This window comes from Atta colombica, unplaced genomic scaffold (genome assembly GCF_001594045.1).
Source record: "Atta colombica isolate Treedump-2 unplaced genomic scaffold, Acol1.0 scaffold163, whole genome shotgun sequence".
Taxonomy (NCBI): domain Eukaryota; kingdom Metazoa; phylum Arthropoda; class Insecta; order Hymenoptera; family Formicidae; genus Atta; species Atta colombica.
The window spans coordinates 1,665,446-1,685,772 of NW_017259254.1; the positions used below are offsets into that span (position 1 = coordinate 1,665,446).

General features: G+C 32.7%; 1 protein-coding gene across 1 annotated transcript in view; it reads left to right on the plus strand.

The window, feature by feature from the left end:
- LOC108686001 overlaps positions 1-19,955 on the plus strand; it is a 49,797-nt gene extending 29,842 nt beyond the window's left edge. Inside the window, exons 4-10 of the mRNA XM_018191031.1 lie at positions 591-720; positions 13,315-13,553; positions 16,785-16,913; positions 17,023-17,130; positions 17,342-17,602; positions 17,827-18,088; positions 18,892-19,955. Coding sequence (XP_018046520.1) covers positions 591-720; positions 13,315-13,553; positions 16,785-16,913; positions 17,023-17,130; positions 17,342-17,602; positions 17,827-18,088; positions 18,892-19,955 — 2,193 coding nt within the window. The remainder of the gene's footprint in view (positions 1-590; positions 721-13,314; positions 13,554-16,784; positions 16,914-17,022; positions 17,131-17,341; positions 17,603-17,826; positions 18,089-18,891) is intronic.
- The last annotated feature ends 372 nt before the right edge of the window (positions 19,956-20,327 follow it).

Consider the following 20,327-nt stretch of genomic DNA (forward strand, 5'->3'; position numbering starts at 1 on the left):
ATCATTTCCGATTAAATTGATATTCCTTTAAGCGATCACAACCGTCGACCGATTGCAAAACGCGCGATTGGTTACAAAAGCACGCGTCAATGTCCAAAGAAGAAAGGAAAATACAGGCGCCACCGGGTTTTTCTCCGATTAATACTAGAACAGTTTAAAATGGTAACAGTGAATATGGACAGAGAGAAGCGTACAATATCGGGCCAAGAGGACAAGGGGAAAGTATGCACGAGACGTAGAAACGTGTCTGGCATTTGTCGAAACGAATTTTGAAGTCGGCGCCGTTTTCGCTACCGATATCGACTTACTGCTAACTTTTGTTGCGATTTATTGCGAATTTTTATTGCACATTTTTCTCGAAGTAGTAAATTTAAACCGCGGACTGAATAATTTTAAAATTCTTTTAGTGCGTTTCAAGTATTATTATTAGCGCGAGCTTATTACGTCAGGTAAATTAATTTAAATTAGTAAGCAAATTAATGTATTAAACATGTTTATTTTAAGTTTACCGAGAGAGATATGAAGTATAATTAATTATAAGTATAATTAACGTGAAATATAATTAACGTGTACGTGTTTGTCTGTTTCAGGATGAACGGGGGCGATTGATGAGACGCAACATTGTGAGGTATGCCGTGCTCGCGTACGTCATTACATTGCAAAGGATTTCGCTCCGCGTTAAGAGGCGTTTCCCAACTCTTCAGCATATGGTAGATGTAGGTCAGTATAAGTTATTTATACATTTTTAAAATATATGTTTAGATAATATATTAGCATGCGAAATGTAATACGGAGAATAATCCCTAAACTACCTGCTTTCTAATCGCAGAATGATATTGGTAATTAAAGCATATGGAAATTGAACTTAATCTCACAAAATATTCTTGAAAGTATTTATAGTTATGATCAGACTTTTATAATACAGAACACAGATCAAATTAATATATTCATCATTCTAATTACTTATTTAATATATTTATTATTCTAATAATTTTCATTTGAAATTACGAAATTGCCTTGAAACATCCTTTTTATAAATCGGATTGTACAATAATAACAAATTATCAAAATAGTTTATCAAAACTTTTGTAATTGAAAAATTTTTTAATGTGTCATTACTATGATTTATTATTCTCTCGATGAAGGATATTGTCCTTAGCATTGATTTTCATGGATCGTTGCGATCAAGTGTTACTTTTTATAATCGCTAGTATTATTCGCGTTTTCAATAAACATTACTTTCAAATTTTTTCCACATAATTTAATTATTAATCTTCAGAAGTTAATCAACTATTGACAAAATTTTCTCTATGATTACCTTCAGTTTATGCGAATATATAAATAACATCTACACATAAAAAAGAAGCTATTTTTAAGAAATCTGAAAATATCTTTCCAACAATTATCCTAATACTTATAATAATATCTCTCACGCAATATTGTTATTAGTATAACTACAATCGATGTCATTATTGGTACTTCTTCCTGCTTACGATTACTGATGTGTTGTAATAATCATGATACGGTCAAAAATACTACCAATAATTACAATCCGGCTCCAGTTACTATTGTTCAAACTTTTTATAATTTATTAGATATCTAGCCATTTTTACAATCAATGAATGCAATGCATGAAGATGATAGCCCACCTGCACTGAGCGGAGATCGCTTTCTTCTTTGTGCACGAACTCGCGGCTCTTTTATCGCATTATATGTCACCTTTTCAGTCGACGGGCAAAGCCGTTCACTACGTCATCCATAGATATACAATATAATGTAACTTCGCCGCGTGTGCCATGGCGCAAGGACAGCCTGGTAGTTCTGACTTTTTTCGTTGTTCTTTGCATGTGTGTGCTATATCGCAATCACGTGTCGCGATATCGTGACCATTGAATGTTCGACACTATGACGCTTCTGTAACGCGATAGGCGAAATAATGGATAACAAAGTCATGTATTTCAGCAGTTAGCGCATTAAACTGTGTGTTACTTAATACCGTAATATTAAACAATAAATGTCCACTTAATATCCATTGCAGACAATAATTCATTTTAGCTTTGTTTAATATGTCAATTTCGACATAATTATCAAATTTGACAACTTTAGATAATAGACATAAATATATAATTAATAGGACACAAATTAAAATGGAGTATCTTTAATGGAGAGTAATTAAATATTATTGCGGCTATTTTATTTATAAATTTATATTTATCAGTCACATTTTACTCAAGCAAGCAACTCATTTTTAATAGTATATGAATATTTTTATAAAAATTAATAGAAATTTGTTGTTAATTGTTTGTTAATTTAATTACTAGAAGTAATAATCTGATAAATAAATACGAATAACATAAAATAAATAATATCTTTATCCAAGCAATTCTTTTCAATTTATCTCTCAGATATATCTTATATAGATGTAAAATTTATTTTCTCCATTGTTTCGTTATCTTTGTTGCATATAATTTTATCATCTACAAAGAAACTTACAGATATATATTCAACTTCTTACGATCCAACTGTTAGAGGGGATGTTACTCCAGAAATAGATTACATTTCTCCAATAAGGATTCTTGCGAATCGCATAGAGCGAATGCTCCATGAACATGAGGATACTATCCATCCTTAGATCAAGGAATAAGTAATGGAATCTACAATAAGAACTCGCTCTTTCGTGGAAATGACTGACTTCGCGGCGGGGTCGCGAAAGAAATATGTCGGCGCGATGAAGAAGCTTGGCTCTTAGAAGACAAACAGGATCTAAAGGAATCTTTACTATCGTTGAAACAAAATCTGCTCGACAATAGCATGCTTCGAGTGACAGTTCCATTAATAATACATACGTGAAAAATGCATTGCATTTCTATAAATAAAGTGATGCCAGCTTTTTCCAGTCTTACTAGAAAATAGCAGTTTATGAAATAATCATTAAATCATGAAACTGAAAGGAATGTCAATGAATGGAATGAATGGAATACTGAACAATTTTTACGATATTCATTAGAAATGTAACAATTCTCATGTTGTGCAAACAGCACATTATAATTATTGTCATCGTTGAAGAAGGAAATGAGAAAATACACGCAGAAGGTGTTTGCGCATTATAAATTTTGCAGTACAAAAAGAAGACATTTTCTGCAAGCTGCTCATATTGACTTGATTAAATTAATCATTATTCACGCGAAAACGTATGTTTATTATTAATTTTATAATTGGAATTAATGAAAAAGAAAATGAATATAATATAATAAATCAAATTATATTTACATCCGAATTTGCCATAATATATGCTAATTATTCAGAATAAATTCTTAAAAAAAGTCAAAATCTTTAATATATAATGCGTATAAATAAAAGATCGTGTAGAAACAGATGTATCTCGAAAATAAACATGATATCATATTTTTTCTTTAAAATAGGGTTCAAGACAATATAGTATGTCAATATATGGAAAAGTTATGAGCAAGAAAATTACTAACGCAAATATATATACATGTAATTTATACTTACGTGCGTCAGACTCCAAACAAATATTACAACTTTGATAAGAGAATATATATATTGTAAAAATGCGATATTAATTTTTACTAAAAATTAACATTGCATTCAAAATTAAAAGAGAAGGTTTATACATATGTATCTATATATACGTTGAAAAAAAAGCCTGATAATGACTGTTAAATGTTGAAATAATTTTTCAAATATTTAGTTTGTATAACAAAAAATAATTTTATTTTCTAAATATTTTGTAAGTATTACATTATAATATAAATAATTGTTTAGTAATAATTAATAAATATTCAGAAACGTAAAATTATTCTATAATATATCAAACGAACCTTTGATTGAAATTATTTTATTCAACATTTGGTAGCTGTTACCACTTTTTTTCAATATGCAAAAGCATGCAATACGTAGAATTGATCTTAATCGATTGTTTTTTTGTATTTTATTGTGTTTTTAATTAAAATGTAATATATTTGAAGCTACACATTGTATGAATATAATATCCGGTGATAAAGTCGGATAATAAATTTCGCAGAACTGACCGCACTCAACAAATATATTTTTCAAGAAGATGTGTATAGGTACACACGTACATAGGTACGTATGTGGTAATGCAAAATTGCCACGGACATCATTCAAAATGATTTCATGCATGCGCGTGTCCAACAACTGGTCGTTGACATTGATGAAGTATTACAAAAGACATGGAATAAATTTGCCGCTATGACTCGTGTCAGTATTTACATGTATATTTGTCAAGGAATCACTTAAGCCCGAAGTTTAATTCTAGTAAGAAACAGGAAATACAAACTTCATCTCATATTCTTCCAAATAACAATTACGAAATCAAATATAGTTTATTTCTAAATTGTGTGAAATTTTTTTTATGATATTTCATTCGAAATAATTTTAACCGAAGTAAACTTCCGGTCTTATTCTCGACTTAACTTTTAAATTCGACATCTATAAATTACCTCATGAATTGAAAATACATTTATATTACATCTTAAATGAGCATTTCGCGAGTGCGATATCAATAATGAGACGAACGTTGGCGCCGAAGATCCTCGTAAGAAAGTCATTCCGTTGCGTGTCTGTGATCGCGAACGATCATGCGAGATTACAGTGCGACGAGAAGAAATCTCGAAACTCGAGTCTTGAAAGTAGTCGAAATTATCCATGTGTACCCAATTCCCCCGGCGAATTACGATCTGGAAATCGTCAGGCGCCGCGACGGCGGTCGCACTCGTCTATGCTGTCGACCGCGACTACTTCTCGCGCGCCGGCAGGCAATTTTCACGTGCGTCCGGGTAATTTTCAACGAGTACGCCGAGAGACCGCTTAGAAACGCGGAGCGCCGGCGCCAGTTCCTCGTCCTTTTCCTTTTCCTTCTCAGCGTGAACTTCTTGTTTTACAATCGCATAGCTGGAGCAAGCAACATCTCACAGTTTCTTATGAGCTTCTTCTTCCTTTGCCTCATGCATCTCGTCCTGTTCTCGTTCTTGCGTGCCGCTCCTTCCTCCTGGTGTATACAGAAATAACCCGATGCGATTGCGGCCGATCCGATGCGCTAATGCCGTGCGTCGCTCGATAATCATCGGTCACGTCTTCGCGATTTCCTCGAGAGGAATTTCTTGGTCTTGGATTCTTGTTTTTCTCTTTTCCTTGTAACTATCCATTGATTTTCACCGTTAACGCGTGATACGCTTTTCTCTCTAGCTGGTCACTTAGCCATTTAATATGCAGGCAAATCTCTTTTTGTTTCAAGATCATGATCCACTGGTTTATTAATGGCTAGACGAGCACTTTAATATTTGCTATTAAGTTAATAACTCTCAGATAGAATTATAACTTTTTTCTGATGATATACCTGTCCGTCAATCTGATCAATCCAAGTGAGACAAATAGTCTATTAGTTCCATTTAGAGTAATTATTGTGTTCTATTGTATGGACGGGCTCGATATGATGCTCGGGCGTGGAAGTTATTTTGGTATCTGTAAAGTTCCTTGCAATTAAATCGAACTAGATGATAAATATAGCCAGAGTAATAAGAGCTATAATCTAGTCAAGACAGCAGATGTAATCGGCTAGACAGTATCACACTGGCTACATGCTGTCATTTCGTCTTCTTCATCAGCTCTACTACTCGCGAAAGCTTCAGGAATCACTACTAGTCGTCGTCGTCGTCGTCGTCATCATCATCATCATCATCATCATCATCATCATCATCATCATCATCATCATCATCATCATCATCATCATCATCATCATCATCATCATCATCATCATCATCATCATTGTCGTCGTTGTCATCATCATCATCATCATCATCATCGTCGTCGTCGTCGTCGTCATCATCATCATCATTGTCATCGTCGTCATCATCATCATCATCATCATCATCATCATCATCATCATCATCATCATCATCATCATCATCATCATCATCATCACTATTATCATCATCATCATCCTCATCATCATCATCATCATCACATCATCATTATCATCATCATCATCATCATCATCATCATCATCATCATCATCATCATCAGTAACATCTTCAAGTCCACATCAGCGAGAGCAGAATAAGAAACTCGAGAATCCGTTTCTTCTTATTTTTTTTCTTCGTTCTTTTCTTTTTTCATCCTCGCTGGACCGTAATACGCCAATGTGCGCGCAGCACGCGCTACCTATATTTAGCACAAATTATTGTCCCAGGCAGAATTTCTCCACGATTATGCCAAACGATCCGCAAGAAAATAATTATGCCCGGATATAACAGCTTCGAGAGCACACACTCCATCGTATCGTAGATCGGCATCAGATAAGATTGCCCAGTAGCCGTGGATTTCAGAGGAATTTCACAGCAGTCAAGACGAGATGGAGGAAATATATGATATTAATTAATTCCGCGATAAGACTTTATCCCGACTTTATACGCCATTATGTGCATGACACAATTGGCGTTTTCTCACTGGCGGATATTGTAGACAGCGACTGGGCTTTTAAAAAGGAAACAATCGAACTCTTGTAATTAACGTTTCGCAGATAACGGATTCTTTCGCCATTTATTCGTGGAACTCTCCGACATTCTCGAGTCCCTCGAGGAACAGTTATAGAGCGTGTCTGGGTCACATGAACGTGTCACTATCCTCAAAAGAGCAGAAAATCCGTGAACTGTACCTGAACGTAACGTTACGTAGATATTGGCCTTGGGGAAGGTCGGACTTTGACCGTGCTCACCTAAATGAAGGATAAATGAAAGAATGAGGAGAAACGCGCTGGACTTCCAGAATATAAGATTCTTAAGCTTTGATGATTATTATGTGCGTGCGTATGTATGTGTTGTGCGTGAATGTGCCACGTGACATTATGAGCACGATGATTTTAACTATTTTATAATAAAATAACAAAATTTTTAATTGTCATATTAAGTGAAATGATTCTTGCAATTTTTTTATTTAATGAATTTTTTATTACTCATCTGATTTTTTTAAACTTTTTATTTTCTGATGTATGTTCTTTCTCTGATGAATGTCCACGTTTTACCAAATTCAAAATCAATTCGTGCATATGCTTTACAGATAATTCCTATGCGCTATCGTTGCATCTTATCTGAATAATTAAGGATGCGAATCAATGTTCATTTCGCATTCTTAATTCATAGACATCGATACATCACATTTCATTAACGTGCTTTGCACAAAAGTTCCGTTTTCCACGATACAGAATAATTAGGAATGCGAGTCACTTCGGTCAATGATCTACAGAATTTAAACTGATTTAAATAGAGTCTTTCTATTCTGAAAGTGAGTTTGAAACATTTACTACCTTATCTCTGTTAGAGATAATTATTTGTTATTATTATTAAATAATCTTTTACGAAAAAAATGAAGATGTTTGCATGTTTGATCTTCTATAATCTATAAAAATACCAATATCTATAAAAAGAAATATTCAAAATCTGTTTGAATAATATTTACACATATACATGATATTTATATGTAATATGTCTAAATTAATAAATATTGATTGCATTAAAAATAGATTCATAATTAAAGTCACTTTAAACAATTTATAATTTTCAATAAAATTATGAAAAAGTAAGATTTTCTTAATAATACTTTAATAAAAGATGAAAACTCCAAAAGTAAGAATTAATTTCTTTACTATGACTTTTTATGATTGTAAAATCTACATAAACTTGTATGCTTTTTATAAAGATTATTATAAATGACATAGCCTTTCAAATATCTTTTCCTAAGCTATTTATTATGGACATTACTGTTTTATCTAACGACTCACTCATGAATAAATTACTATTTTATCTCAGAAAGCATAAGTAACGTCAAATTGTGAGTTTTACGATTCGCTTAACTATGAAAACCTTATAAATTTCTCCTGCAGGTATAAAACATTCGCACTTGGCGACGGAAACTCTTGTCTCTCAAATGATAGTGAAATCGTTAATAGCCGCGTCATGTGCTGTACGATTTGTTGGGATCAGCAACGCACGTGAACGCATAATGCACGCGCGACTCGGGACACGGACATGATCGATTTTCTCTTTGGCAGACGGTCTATTGACACCCAGCACGCATCCGTTGCAATGTACGCGTCGAATAGCTCCAGAGTTGCTCACCTTTAATTACGCGAGAATATTTCCTAATCAGTGCATTTTCACCGGCGCCAAGTCTGCGACTGAGCTCGACTACACCTTCCGCATATACATGCAGAATACTGTCAATGCAACAGAAAGTGTTATTCACGTGCCCAAGAAGTTTATTATTACGGGCAAGAGGTTTCAACAAACTGATTATTTTCTGACAAAATTTTAATTACTACTGTTTTAGCTTTCTCGCTTATTTTGCACTTCATAATAAAAATTGTAAAAGCCAAATTTGTTCTTTAGCATGTAGTGATAATTTAATTTACATCTTTTAATACCTAGTGGTATAATATTTAATATAAAATATTTTCTGTGTCACATTACATACATTAAATGTATCATGTAAAATGAAATCCGAATGAAATTAAAATAATTTAAAAGACTAATTTAAAAGAAGAAAAATTTAGAAGACTTTTCTTTTCGATTAATAACTGCTTATTTTATTATTTTGATCAAATATAATCATATATATTCTTGATTCTCTTTGGTGTCTTTTTTACACAAGCATACAATTCTGTTATTTAAGACAATTATTTTTTCTAGATAGCGCATTCTAAATAACGTGGATTAAAATGTTATGTTATATTAAGGAACATACATAACAATTCTTTCTCAATATTAATGATCTAATAGGATTAATGAGAGAGACATATAGTTTTCATTTCAAAGTGTAGATTTTTTATTATTATCGAGAGTATTATTCCGCGAAAGCCCAATATAACATCTGGATAATCACTATATCAACTTGAACATTGCAATGTTGAAATCCCATGACATTTTACATCCGCATTCGCGGGCTTTTGCGTTATAAACTATACTTAAGAAGTTATGGACCGGACGGCAGACTGGTTTTCTTCGAAGGATGCTTTTCAGCGTCGTCATGGCGAGTTGGCAAGTATACGAAGTGCGGGTAGGACCGAGGGAACTCGGTTTATTTTTTATTTTAATCACGACCTTGCCAGCGCAGCAAGGATCTCCGCGTTTGTTGACCTGTATCGTCCTTCACCCCTGTTCTGTTGTACTCGTACCCCATCTTGTTCATCGAAGCCAATGGTCTCGGGAGGTAACATCTTATCAAGAACGGATGGAAATTTCTTCATCGCTGATGTCGTTTTATTTTGATGAGACTTGTAAAATTTGACTACGCTACAATTTTCTGGAATCTTCCGCACCGTCGAGTAATCATTGTTGAAAAATAAGTTCTTTGTTTTTTTCCAACGGTGCAATTTTGCATTAATATTCGCATTAATATTATTTATCGATTATATTCTAAAATGATAGAAACTGTTTCCAATATGAAGAAAATACTTTGCAGATCATTTGCAAGATGATAATAGATGAATATTACAAAAATAAACTTAATATTTTCTTAATATATTTACACGCTCATTAATACGTCAAAGTATCTACTTTAATTTTATGTACTATAACATCATTATCTATTTATATCAGTCGAAGAGTAAATGCTATGAAGAAAGCTGGCTGCTAATCCAAATTTAATGATCGAGGATTCAAACTAATTACACGCACATTGAATTTTATATCTAATACCACGGATGTTCTACCATTTTCTATCTATATGATGATTATGATTTATGACCTATAATTTAATATAAACAACTATGAAGTCGAAGACCTGAAGATCGGGCACTTTCCTAATAAGCGTCGATTTGCTTTTATTAACATATATCTAATACTAACGGCATTAAGTAATTCTTGCCTCTTCTCCTAGAGTAGTAGTAGCGGCACCATATTGTCAGACACGCGGCACACATTCCGCTTCGAGCAGTAAATTTTACAACGCGTGAATTAAGTGTCATCTCACAAATTTGTGTGACTTGTTAAAATCCGTGAAAGTAAATGTAAATCACTTTTACAGCTGTGAACGCTTTCGAAATTTTTGAAGCGCCTGGCGCCACACATAAATAAAAACAAATATTTAAATAGTGCTTTTTAATGACAATGTATTTTAATTTGTTTAATTGTTCCAATTATTTCTCATTTTAGTTTAAAAGGTTGTGCAAAAATATGCTAATATCTTTTCGATACACTTAGTCTTTACTGCCACTAACGCATGATGGCACTCGAATGAGTCACTCGATGAATTATCGGCCATTACTTTAATAGCAGCTTGAATTCTCGAGCTCATTACTATACGATTTTATGCAACTGTGTGTGACATCGGTATCAAGGTCGTATGATGAATGAGGCAAACTGATCGCGTATCAAACCGATCGATCATTCAAAAATCAAATTTCAGTTCAAACATTCTGCGATGTTTTTGACGACTAGTTTGTTAAAAGTGTCATATACATTACAAAATATATTTTCTGATTAAAAATTCAATACGTAAAACTGATCGCTTCCGTACGTAATCTGATTTCATTTTGTATTTGTCTAGATATTATGTTTATATAAATCTTATTTTGTGTTGGAGGTGATAATTATTTGTTTTATTTTACAGAAATTAAAATTACAGATCAAAAATATTAGGTTTTAATAATTTATATTATTTTATATTATAATAATTAATTTATATTTTTTTTATTTACCTGGAATTCTTTTACTTTTTCGATTGTTACTTTTTATTTATTGGCATATTATATATAAATTTCAAGCGTTTTTGAAATAAAGGATAATTTATAAATGTCATAAATCAGTTTTTAAGCTAAAACTTTAAATAATAGTTGACGGGGCCTAATATTTTTGGCCAAGGCTATATGCTTTTGCAAATTTATACATATATTACATATTGTAAATTTATATACATATATTAAAAAATGCACTGCATGCATATATATACATGCGAATATGCATCCAAAAAAAGAACGGAATAATGTGCGAGCCTTAAAATAGTGTAACAAAGAAACGATGCTGAACATGCGTGCTAAGCATGCACGAGCATACATACGTGCTATGCATATGAGCGTCTATCTCACAGAAGAGATGAATAGGAGAATAAAATCTAACGTAAATAAAAAAGATTTTAATGTCGTGTGTTTAAGGTATATAAATCACGGAAAGCGCTAAATTGAATGCCTGGTTGTCTCTATGTCAGTTTTTGCTACTAAGGTGTGTATCTGATTCAACTACGCCTGCTGAATAAAAGAGCGTGTGTGTGTGCCGTCATTAGTAATCTACACGTTTCCACCGGAGTCTTTCATCTCCAGATTTCTTCGATCAACGACTTGTCAGAGTGACGCCGCAAGTTATTTTGATAGCTGCTCGCAGTAAGACTGCCTCATTTTTTTGGGCATTGTCCCAGCTTAGACGGATATACGTTCGTGCGAATGGCCCTTTCTACTCTAACGATAAAAAGATATCTTCGAGAAAAATTACAATATTCCCGTTACTCGATCCGAGTACCAATCGAGCTAGTAGTTAATCTTTGCAACTTCGCCGTGACTTTTAAAATAGTTTTTGTTTCAACTACGATCGCTTTCAGACTAAAGTCCAATCTACTGTTTGATCGTGGATCTATTATAATTCATTGGACGTGCAATGACAAGAGAATTTGACTATTGCGACAAGAAAATTTTTATTATTGTGTGAGCACTTTTCTAGTTTTTATTGATTTCGAAATAAATCAGACACTTTTAAAATTCTGTTTTATGAATTAATTTTATATTTCGATACGAAATTTTATAATTCAATACGAACTTTTTCCATATTCAATATGATCTCTTAAATAATAATTATTTTGCTTAGATATATATTTATAAAAAAAAATTATTCAAGTTATAGATAAGGAAAAAATATTGTTTGAAAATATAATATATATCAGAAGAGATACAAATAAATTTAATTATTAGTATTGCATAATTCATCGATAATAAAAATAGCAGATGCAAGAATTTAGTATTGCCGTGTTCAAATATCTTATATCTCAAATTATATCTGAACTAAACTAAGTAATTATAAGACAGACATATACAAATAAATAATCTATTTCACTGACTTTCACTAGGAAGATGTCAAATGGCAATTTATGAACGTTGCTTTGAGTACGGAAGAAAGAGAAACAGAAGTTGGACATATCATGTTCATATATCGTATAATCTTAGTTTAGGTAATTTCTACACATCACGATTCTCGATTTTTTGAACACAAATCTGCACATGAAAGTTATTACGTTATATTAGCTTCTCTTACTTAGTTAGTATTAATAAAAGTAATTTATTGGATTAATCAAACGTCTATTTTTTTCATCTCTCATTACGTGTCCAATATTGGTGACAAACTCATGTCACCAGTTATGAATGATATATAATAATACTTAATCAGATAACAAATTGATTTGATCCTTTTTGTCCATTCTTTTTGTACTTATTAATTGCATGCAACAATGCCGCCTACTGAAGACATTGAGACGTTTTCTTTTATAGAAATATGCTTTTTTCTATTATTATTAAATTTATTATTTATATCTAATAAATATATGGTTATATATAATAACATTTTTTATGCTTCAATTTACATAGAATTAGAGTAAAAATTAATCATAATATATAGAAGAAAACTGATTTATAACGTAATATATGATTTATTAAAATGTAAAATACACAATTTTTAACTGAGAAAATTCATTTGCGGCAACGTTTAACAAAACTTTAGAACATTGTTTCTATAATGTTTTACTAATCAGGAAATAATGTAGAATTCTTATTTGATCGGCGATTTCACTTTAGTTCCGAAGAAACATAGACAATGAACATGTTTTGCGTTAGTAGTTCATATACAGTTTCATATACGCATCCACAAGTCTACCATCCAGCTCAAATAAACATATGATTATTCTATGTACATAGAATTACACACGCGAAAGTTAGCGAAAGATGCTGATTGCTTGATAATTCTGCCGATTAACGAACCGTGCTGATGGATTTGTTAATTAATGCGGGATCGCTGAAGATTGCGAGACTCACGTTAACTGACTTACTGCCCTGTGATATTGATCGTGATTTACAATATACAAGCACCTGTATATCTAGTCGAGAAAATTTTTCAAGTGTCTTGCACGGGGAAAGTTCTGTGTAATTACACAGTTCGCTGGGACGTCCGGAAATGTTTTTTTACTTAAGTCGGGCAAGCAAAAAAAACATCTCGTGCTTAATCTCATTGATTTTCTTAGGTCTGATGATGGAATCGGAAAAGAAAATCTTTGAGATGATGAACAAGAAGGCGGCCATGTCTAAATATTGGATGCCGTTAGTCTGGGCGACTAATATCATCAACAGGGCAAGGAAAGAAGCTCTGATTACTAGCGATCATGTAGTACAAACTCTCCTTGTCGAACTCAGTGACATCCGGAAGAGGCTTGGTGCATTGATTGGTTACGATACTGTCTGTGTTCCTCTAGTCTACACTCAGGTGAGTATTCTCATATAAAATCGATAAATGTTATATTAAATTATAACCTTTTTATATTAAGTTATCTAATTAAAAGCTCTATATATGTATAATTAAAAACGTTAATTTCTTAAAGTGTTTTGTTATTTCTCATGAAATTGAAATTATTATAAATATTTATGTGTGTAACAGATATTGAATTTTGTACTATTTGACTATTGAAATTTCATAACAAATTGTTGGATATCTGACTTAGTTGATTGATAAAAAATATATTATAACCAAAATTACGAATAAATTAAAAAGAATAACTCTATAAGAATTTGTACACGCAGAACAATTTGTAAACGCAGTATATAAATTCTAACAATTACAAAAATAATTAATTAAAATGAAAATAGTTTTGTGACTTCAAGAATTAAATATAAGTAAGTACATTGCTTCTGCAGTTGTTAGTGAATAATATATTTATAAGATGATAATGTATAATTTGCAAACAATTGGTATGTACTTATCGATGAAGTTAATATCTAACTCTGGATTTTCTCTTCAGTACTCAACTCAAGTGCAAAACCAGTAGTACTTTGTATACTGTAGTTAGTTTGTACTTGACTGAAGAGTTAAATTCGAGTTAAATTCAGAGTCGAACATTTGCAGTTAACTTCAACGATTAATATATCCTAAGTGTTTGCAAGTTATATCTTATCGCAATAATATCTTATAAATATATTATTTACGCACTAACAATAGCAGAGATTTATATTTGGATAATTTAAAAATAAAGAAATTCTAGTTTTATGCATTCTATAATACGTGCAAAAGATAGGAGAGGTTTCATGTGCAAAAGATAGGACAGTAATATTACTTTTGTAAGCTTTTTTGTTCATTTTTTCTCATATTAGCGCTATGAAAAAATTATTTATCGATAGTATTATTAGCAGATGTCGAATATATTACATGAATGTCTTATCATTCTCTAGTTGTGTCATTATTATACTTTAAGTGCTAGGAATATGATGCTAGGATTATTATGTAATTTTCCTCTCTTTCTCTCTCTCTCTCTCTCTCTCTCTCTCTTTTTCTTCTTTTCATTCTCTCTCTCTCAATATTGTATTCAATACATAATTTACATTTTATTTGTAATACGTAACATTAAACCGAAACTACAGATAAATAGAAAAGTCTGTTGCTAAATATTGGCCACAAATATTTTCAACATTATTTCAAATAACATGAATTACTTCGTAAAATAATGCATGTTAATTAAGTATATTATTATTTCTTTATCCTTTATAAATAATATATGTATAATATATGATATTAAATCATTTTTAAGAGGAAGTGTAATTGCTAAAAAAATGTTATTGAGAAAATGTAATCGATAATAATTGTGATTTGCCAATTAAAATTGTTTGCAAAATATTTTTTAACACATAATTTTACTAATTTAAACTATTAATATAATAATAGTGCACGCCAAACTATTGATTATATAGTTACATAGCAATAATTATTGTTTTTCATTTTTTTGCGTCATAAACCTTCTAAACCTTCCTTTTTATCTAGGATTCAGAAGAATACATAAGAATGTTGAAGTGAAATGAATCTCTTCTCGAAAGATTTCGTATTTAGCATGTATGCATTGTGCAATTGTAATTGTTCATCAACTAATTTCCTTAATTAACTGTGCAAAAGCTATTTTCAAGAAATTAAAGACCGCGTTATTTCGCAAATCTGGCGAACGTGATGCGACGGGAAGTTCCGTATAAGTCTTTGTTTTATAGAACGTTTTGTATTACCATCGAATTTTTAAACACTTTTCTTTATTCATTTTTTTATTATTATCAATAATTATACTCATTAATGTCTAAATATAAATATATAAATAGTAGGTATTCAAATACATTTATTGTTAACCAATGCACAATAGAATAAATAAAGATAAATTTATTTATTTTTATTTATTTTATTTAAAAAACGACAATTAATACTTCTTAATACTAAAATTATTTAGATTTATTATTAATTTGGGAAAAGCCAGTAAAGCAATGATGTATTACAGTATTTTTCTTATGTATAAATCACAATATAAATCTCTTTCAAGACGATAGTGCGATTCGACATACTCCGTGAAATCGCAAGAAGATTACGCGTAACGACCACAGAGTATTCACCGCGTAATGATACATCCGTCGATGATTAATACCTGTTTTGGATGCTCGCTGTTATTGCATTCACTTGCGTTTACACTGTAAACGTTTTTTTACCTATCCTTATAACAAACGATTTTAAAACATTGCCTTACCACGATCTGTCATGTATCATGTATGAAAATAAATCATTTTAACCTAAACTTGACATATAGAATATATTCTTATTTTCTACATGAAATATATAAATTTGCTTCTTATATTTTGCATATTTAAAAGAGAGTTGAATCATCGAAGGATGAATTGTAAAATAATTTATTTAATGAGACTTGACTCATTAAAATTTTTGAGAATATGTAATTATAGCACATTTTATTTTAATATAAGATATTAATGTTTGTGCTTACAAGAAGAAACCATAGTTATTACAGCTTATGAATGGACTGTACAATACATGTATATTATAATAAATTTAATTAAAAGGAATATTCCTTTGGCATTTTTAAACTTTAACCAATGCAGCGCGGATAATAAAACGTGCATGAAACACGAAGCCGATACATGTTGCATGGTCAAGGTCGACAAGAGAGTTGAACAGTAATTTTTCTGCGATACGTCACGCTTACGGGAATGATTTTACATTCAGAAGAAATCTTTTGGATTTGGTAATTCCGAAATGTACGAAGTCCACATGAAATTATCTGTTGTTTTTCTTATGCACAAGTCATACTATATTTTTGCATAAATTATCATTTCCTGGTAACCTTCAATAAGAAAGGCGGCGCTTGCAACGACCTTGATATTCATTCATTAAACCTGTTTGCTTGTACTTATATGATACAGAAAAAGTGACAAAAAGGAGTTTAACAAAGTTCGAGACTTCCGGTGGGAATAATTTCCTACCAGATCTTGTTTTACTTTTAAACCAACTGTTCTTTAAAAGAAATATAACACAACACGATAATCTTTCCTATTGTGATGAATGCGAACTTCTTTGTAAAAGTTACTCGCTCTATCTATGTTTTTTTTTATATTATATAATGATAATATAATGAGATAGTATAATAAAAACATTGTCACAAAATTTTCAATATATTTTTAGGTGGTAACATTATCGCTGTATGCCTACTTTTTCTCAGCTTTACTTGGCAGACAATTCGTCGAACATTCTAATGGCACCGGAAAATATGAAGAACCGGACATGTATTTCCCGTTTTTCACAGCGCTGCAGGTGATTAAAATGAACGATACTATCTTCAATTGTTGCTGATTGTTGCGTAGGAGTCTTCCTGCATAATCTTTAAGACTTTGTATAAAACCGATATAAATGTTCTTTGCAGTTTTGTTTTTACATTGGATGGCTGAAAGTTGCAGAGGTGTTGATTAATCCTTTCGGCGAAGATGATGACGACATCGAGCTGAATTGGTTAATAGACAGACATATCAAAGTATGTGAAAGCAAAAAGGCGATTATAAAAAATGATAGTTTTAAGAAATCTATAAACTATTATTATAATATTTATGAACATTTCTTACCAATATAGAAAAGTAGACAGTTACAGTAAAAAAATTGTGCATATAAATATTTTTTACTGTATATTTAAAATTTTTTTCTTTAACCGTATGTTAATATATTTTTTCTCACTGCACGTATAACAGGCAGGTTACATGATCGTTGATGAGATGCACGAAGAACATCCGGAGCTTCTGAAAGATCAATACTGGGATGAAGTTGTGCCCAAGGACTTGCCATACACAGTCGCTAGTGAGCAATATCGAAAAGAAGAACCAAAAGGTTCCGCGGAACATTATAAAGTAAAAGATAGCGATGCTCTTTATGCAAACGTTATGCTGGGCACACAGATTCATAGTCATGGTCAGCATCGTAAATCTCATCAGGATGATGTGTACGCCGATTATGTAAGTGAATTGTTTACAATAACAATAACGAAATAATTTTATAATGTAATTTTACAATAAAATTTTATAATATAAACTTTAACTTGCGCTCTTATAGAATTATATATTTATCGGTAAGACGTCTAAACAATTATGTAAGATCTCAATCTTTATTTTATCGATTTATATGAATTTATTCCACAATTTTGCCACATTTTTGATAATAAATCTCGTGCGTCCATTAGGAGAGTGTGGATACTCCATTAGTGGAACGAAAGAAGAATGGCTGGTTCCAAAGGCAGATCACCCGAGTTGGTTCGGTACGTAGTTCTTCAACTACGTATAGTAGCGGCGGTGGTTTTTTCACACGAAACCGACACAACAGCGTGTACAGTAGCCCTGAGACTGGTGGTCTCCCGCAAACAAATAATCCTAATCTCAAAATATCGCTCTACGATCGTCTCGTCGGACGAAAAAGCGTTCGAAGTCAGCGTATGGGTCGTCAAGGTGCGTAGAAGTTTTTACATTAACAATTATACGTCAGTCTTAATTTTCTTTATTTTTCAGATGTATATTCGCTTCGATAAAACCCAAACAATATTAATAATAATGTCTTATTAACTATATATAATTATATTTGTTTCATTTTAAGATACATTACAATTAATTATCGAATAAAGCAAAATAAATCTTTGAGAGTAGCAACATTTTCTTTTCTTACGCAAAATTATTTCAAAATGATTAATTAAATGTACAGCTTTTGTTTATTCTATTTTCATAATGTTTTTTTGTCTCAGTAATATGCTTTCGAAGAAAACTTGAGCAGTTATCAATCGAAGATTTTTTTCCTCTGAGTCATGAAAAATCATCTTAAAAAAAAGTCTCGCAAGCTTTTCCTTTATTGCTTCCACGTATGAGGAAAATTACGCAATATTCGATCTTGTGTGACCCCTGCAATTTCCGCGGTTATTTTGCATTCATGAGAAAATTTTCTAAAGTCCTTGTATTTCTTTTTACCCTTTTTCCTTCTTATAAAGAGAAAGATGGTATTGCAAAAGTATCATGTTCACGTCTCATATCTAATTATATTCTCGTCAGTGTAACTCGATATGCTTCCTGGCGCCAAAGCAATAGTCTAAAACTCATTTTCACGCTCGCTCGACGTAGTGGTTTTCAATCGAGAAATGTTAGTTTAATCGACAACGTCATTACATATTTTCTATGTACGTCCTCGAAATGATTCCGATTCCGGAACCAGTCAACCAAGCTAATATCGCTCTAACGGTGACCATAATTATTAATAATTGCAGGTACTATGACGAAGCTGAACTCGGTGCCAGTATCTTTGAAGAACAGACCACGCATACCAACTCCGGATGTGACGAAGGAGGTAATCGATCGTGAACAGAGGTTGGCTTTGTCCGCCGCTAATGCGGCAAACATCGGCGCAGGTGTGGTGGGCGTGATACCAGCAAACGGTCACTATCCAACTGATTTGTCGGTAGTGGTATTGTCGCCGATACAGGAAACTGAAAGCACGCCCGCCTCGGGGAAATCAGGAGCGGCGGCTTTGGCGCAGGCCGTGCTTTCGCCGACGTTAACTAGCGCTGGCCTAATGACGCCAGTTACCTTAACACCGGTCACTATGGGTCATCTGACGCAATTAGGTTTGATGACGACGGCGACAACAACGACGCCACATCTTAATAATCAGAATAACAGCGTCCAGGCGACATTGACAGAGGTCACAAGCAGCGAAGAGGAAGGTAGCGGAAGCGGTAGCAGCAGAAGCGGAAGTATCACTGGACAAGAGGATCGCTCAACACCATTGATCGACAACAACAACAGCCCGATGGGTAGCAACGGCAGTTCACCCATTTTCGATGGCTACAATGATCGTTCGCCAATCTTGATGAGACCCGAGAAATTGGGCTATGTGGTCGCTGCTGTGCCCGGAATTCAAGCCAATAGGGCGATGGCGATAGATGCGCGAGGTAGACGATCGGCCTCGCTGCCCGGTCCACCAGTATCACCGGCGCAGCCAAGTAATGACAGAAGCATGTCGTTACCACAATCTCCAGGATTGCAACCGAGAGAAATTCGCATAGCCTCCGTATCGAATAGACAAGATGGTTTTGCCATGGACAGGCTAATCATCGGGTCCAATAATCAAGGCATTCGATCGAGGACCAACAGTTTCGGTCATGATCTCTCCAGGTCCAATCAAAGGGGCCAGGATGCCTCAAGAAAAATTAGTACCATCTCGTGTACAAATGCGTCGCTTTCAAATAGCACGACATCCCCGACGTCATCTACGAGCATATCTGCCACGACGACCGTCACCAGTAGCAAGAGAGGAGAAGTTTACGTTTGATGGATGAAATCGATAATTTCTTTATTCATTCAACTAATTAGACTCAAATTAGAGAATGCATTCTGATGACGCATCCTGAGAGTCATCGTCGTCCATTAATACATCTTGTATATGCACTTCATGTAACAGATCTATTCATTCCTTGATTATCTAAATTTTTTATTGGTGAAATTATTTATTAATTAATATCTATGAATTTTCCTAGAGATACTTCGTGTTTTCACTTATAAATCTTTCTAAATCGCATTGAACAGAAGTAGCATTCTATTTTATCTTATATATATTCTCATAAAAATTTTTTGATGAAAATTCTTCTTTATAGATCGATTGTCCTGATAAAAATCTAGATTTCCGAAATGGATAACTATTTTG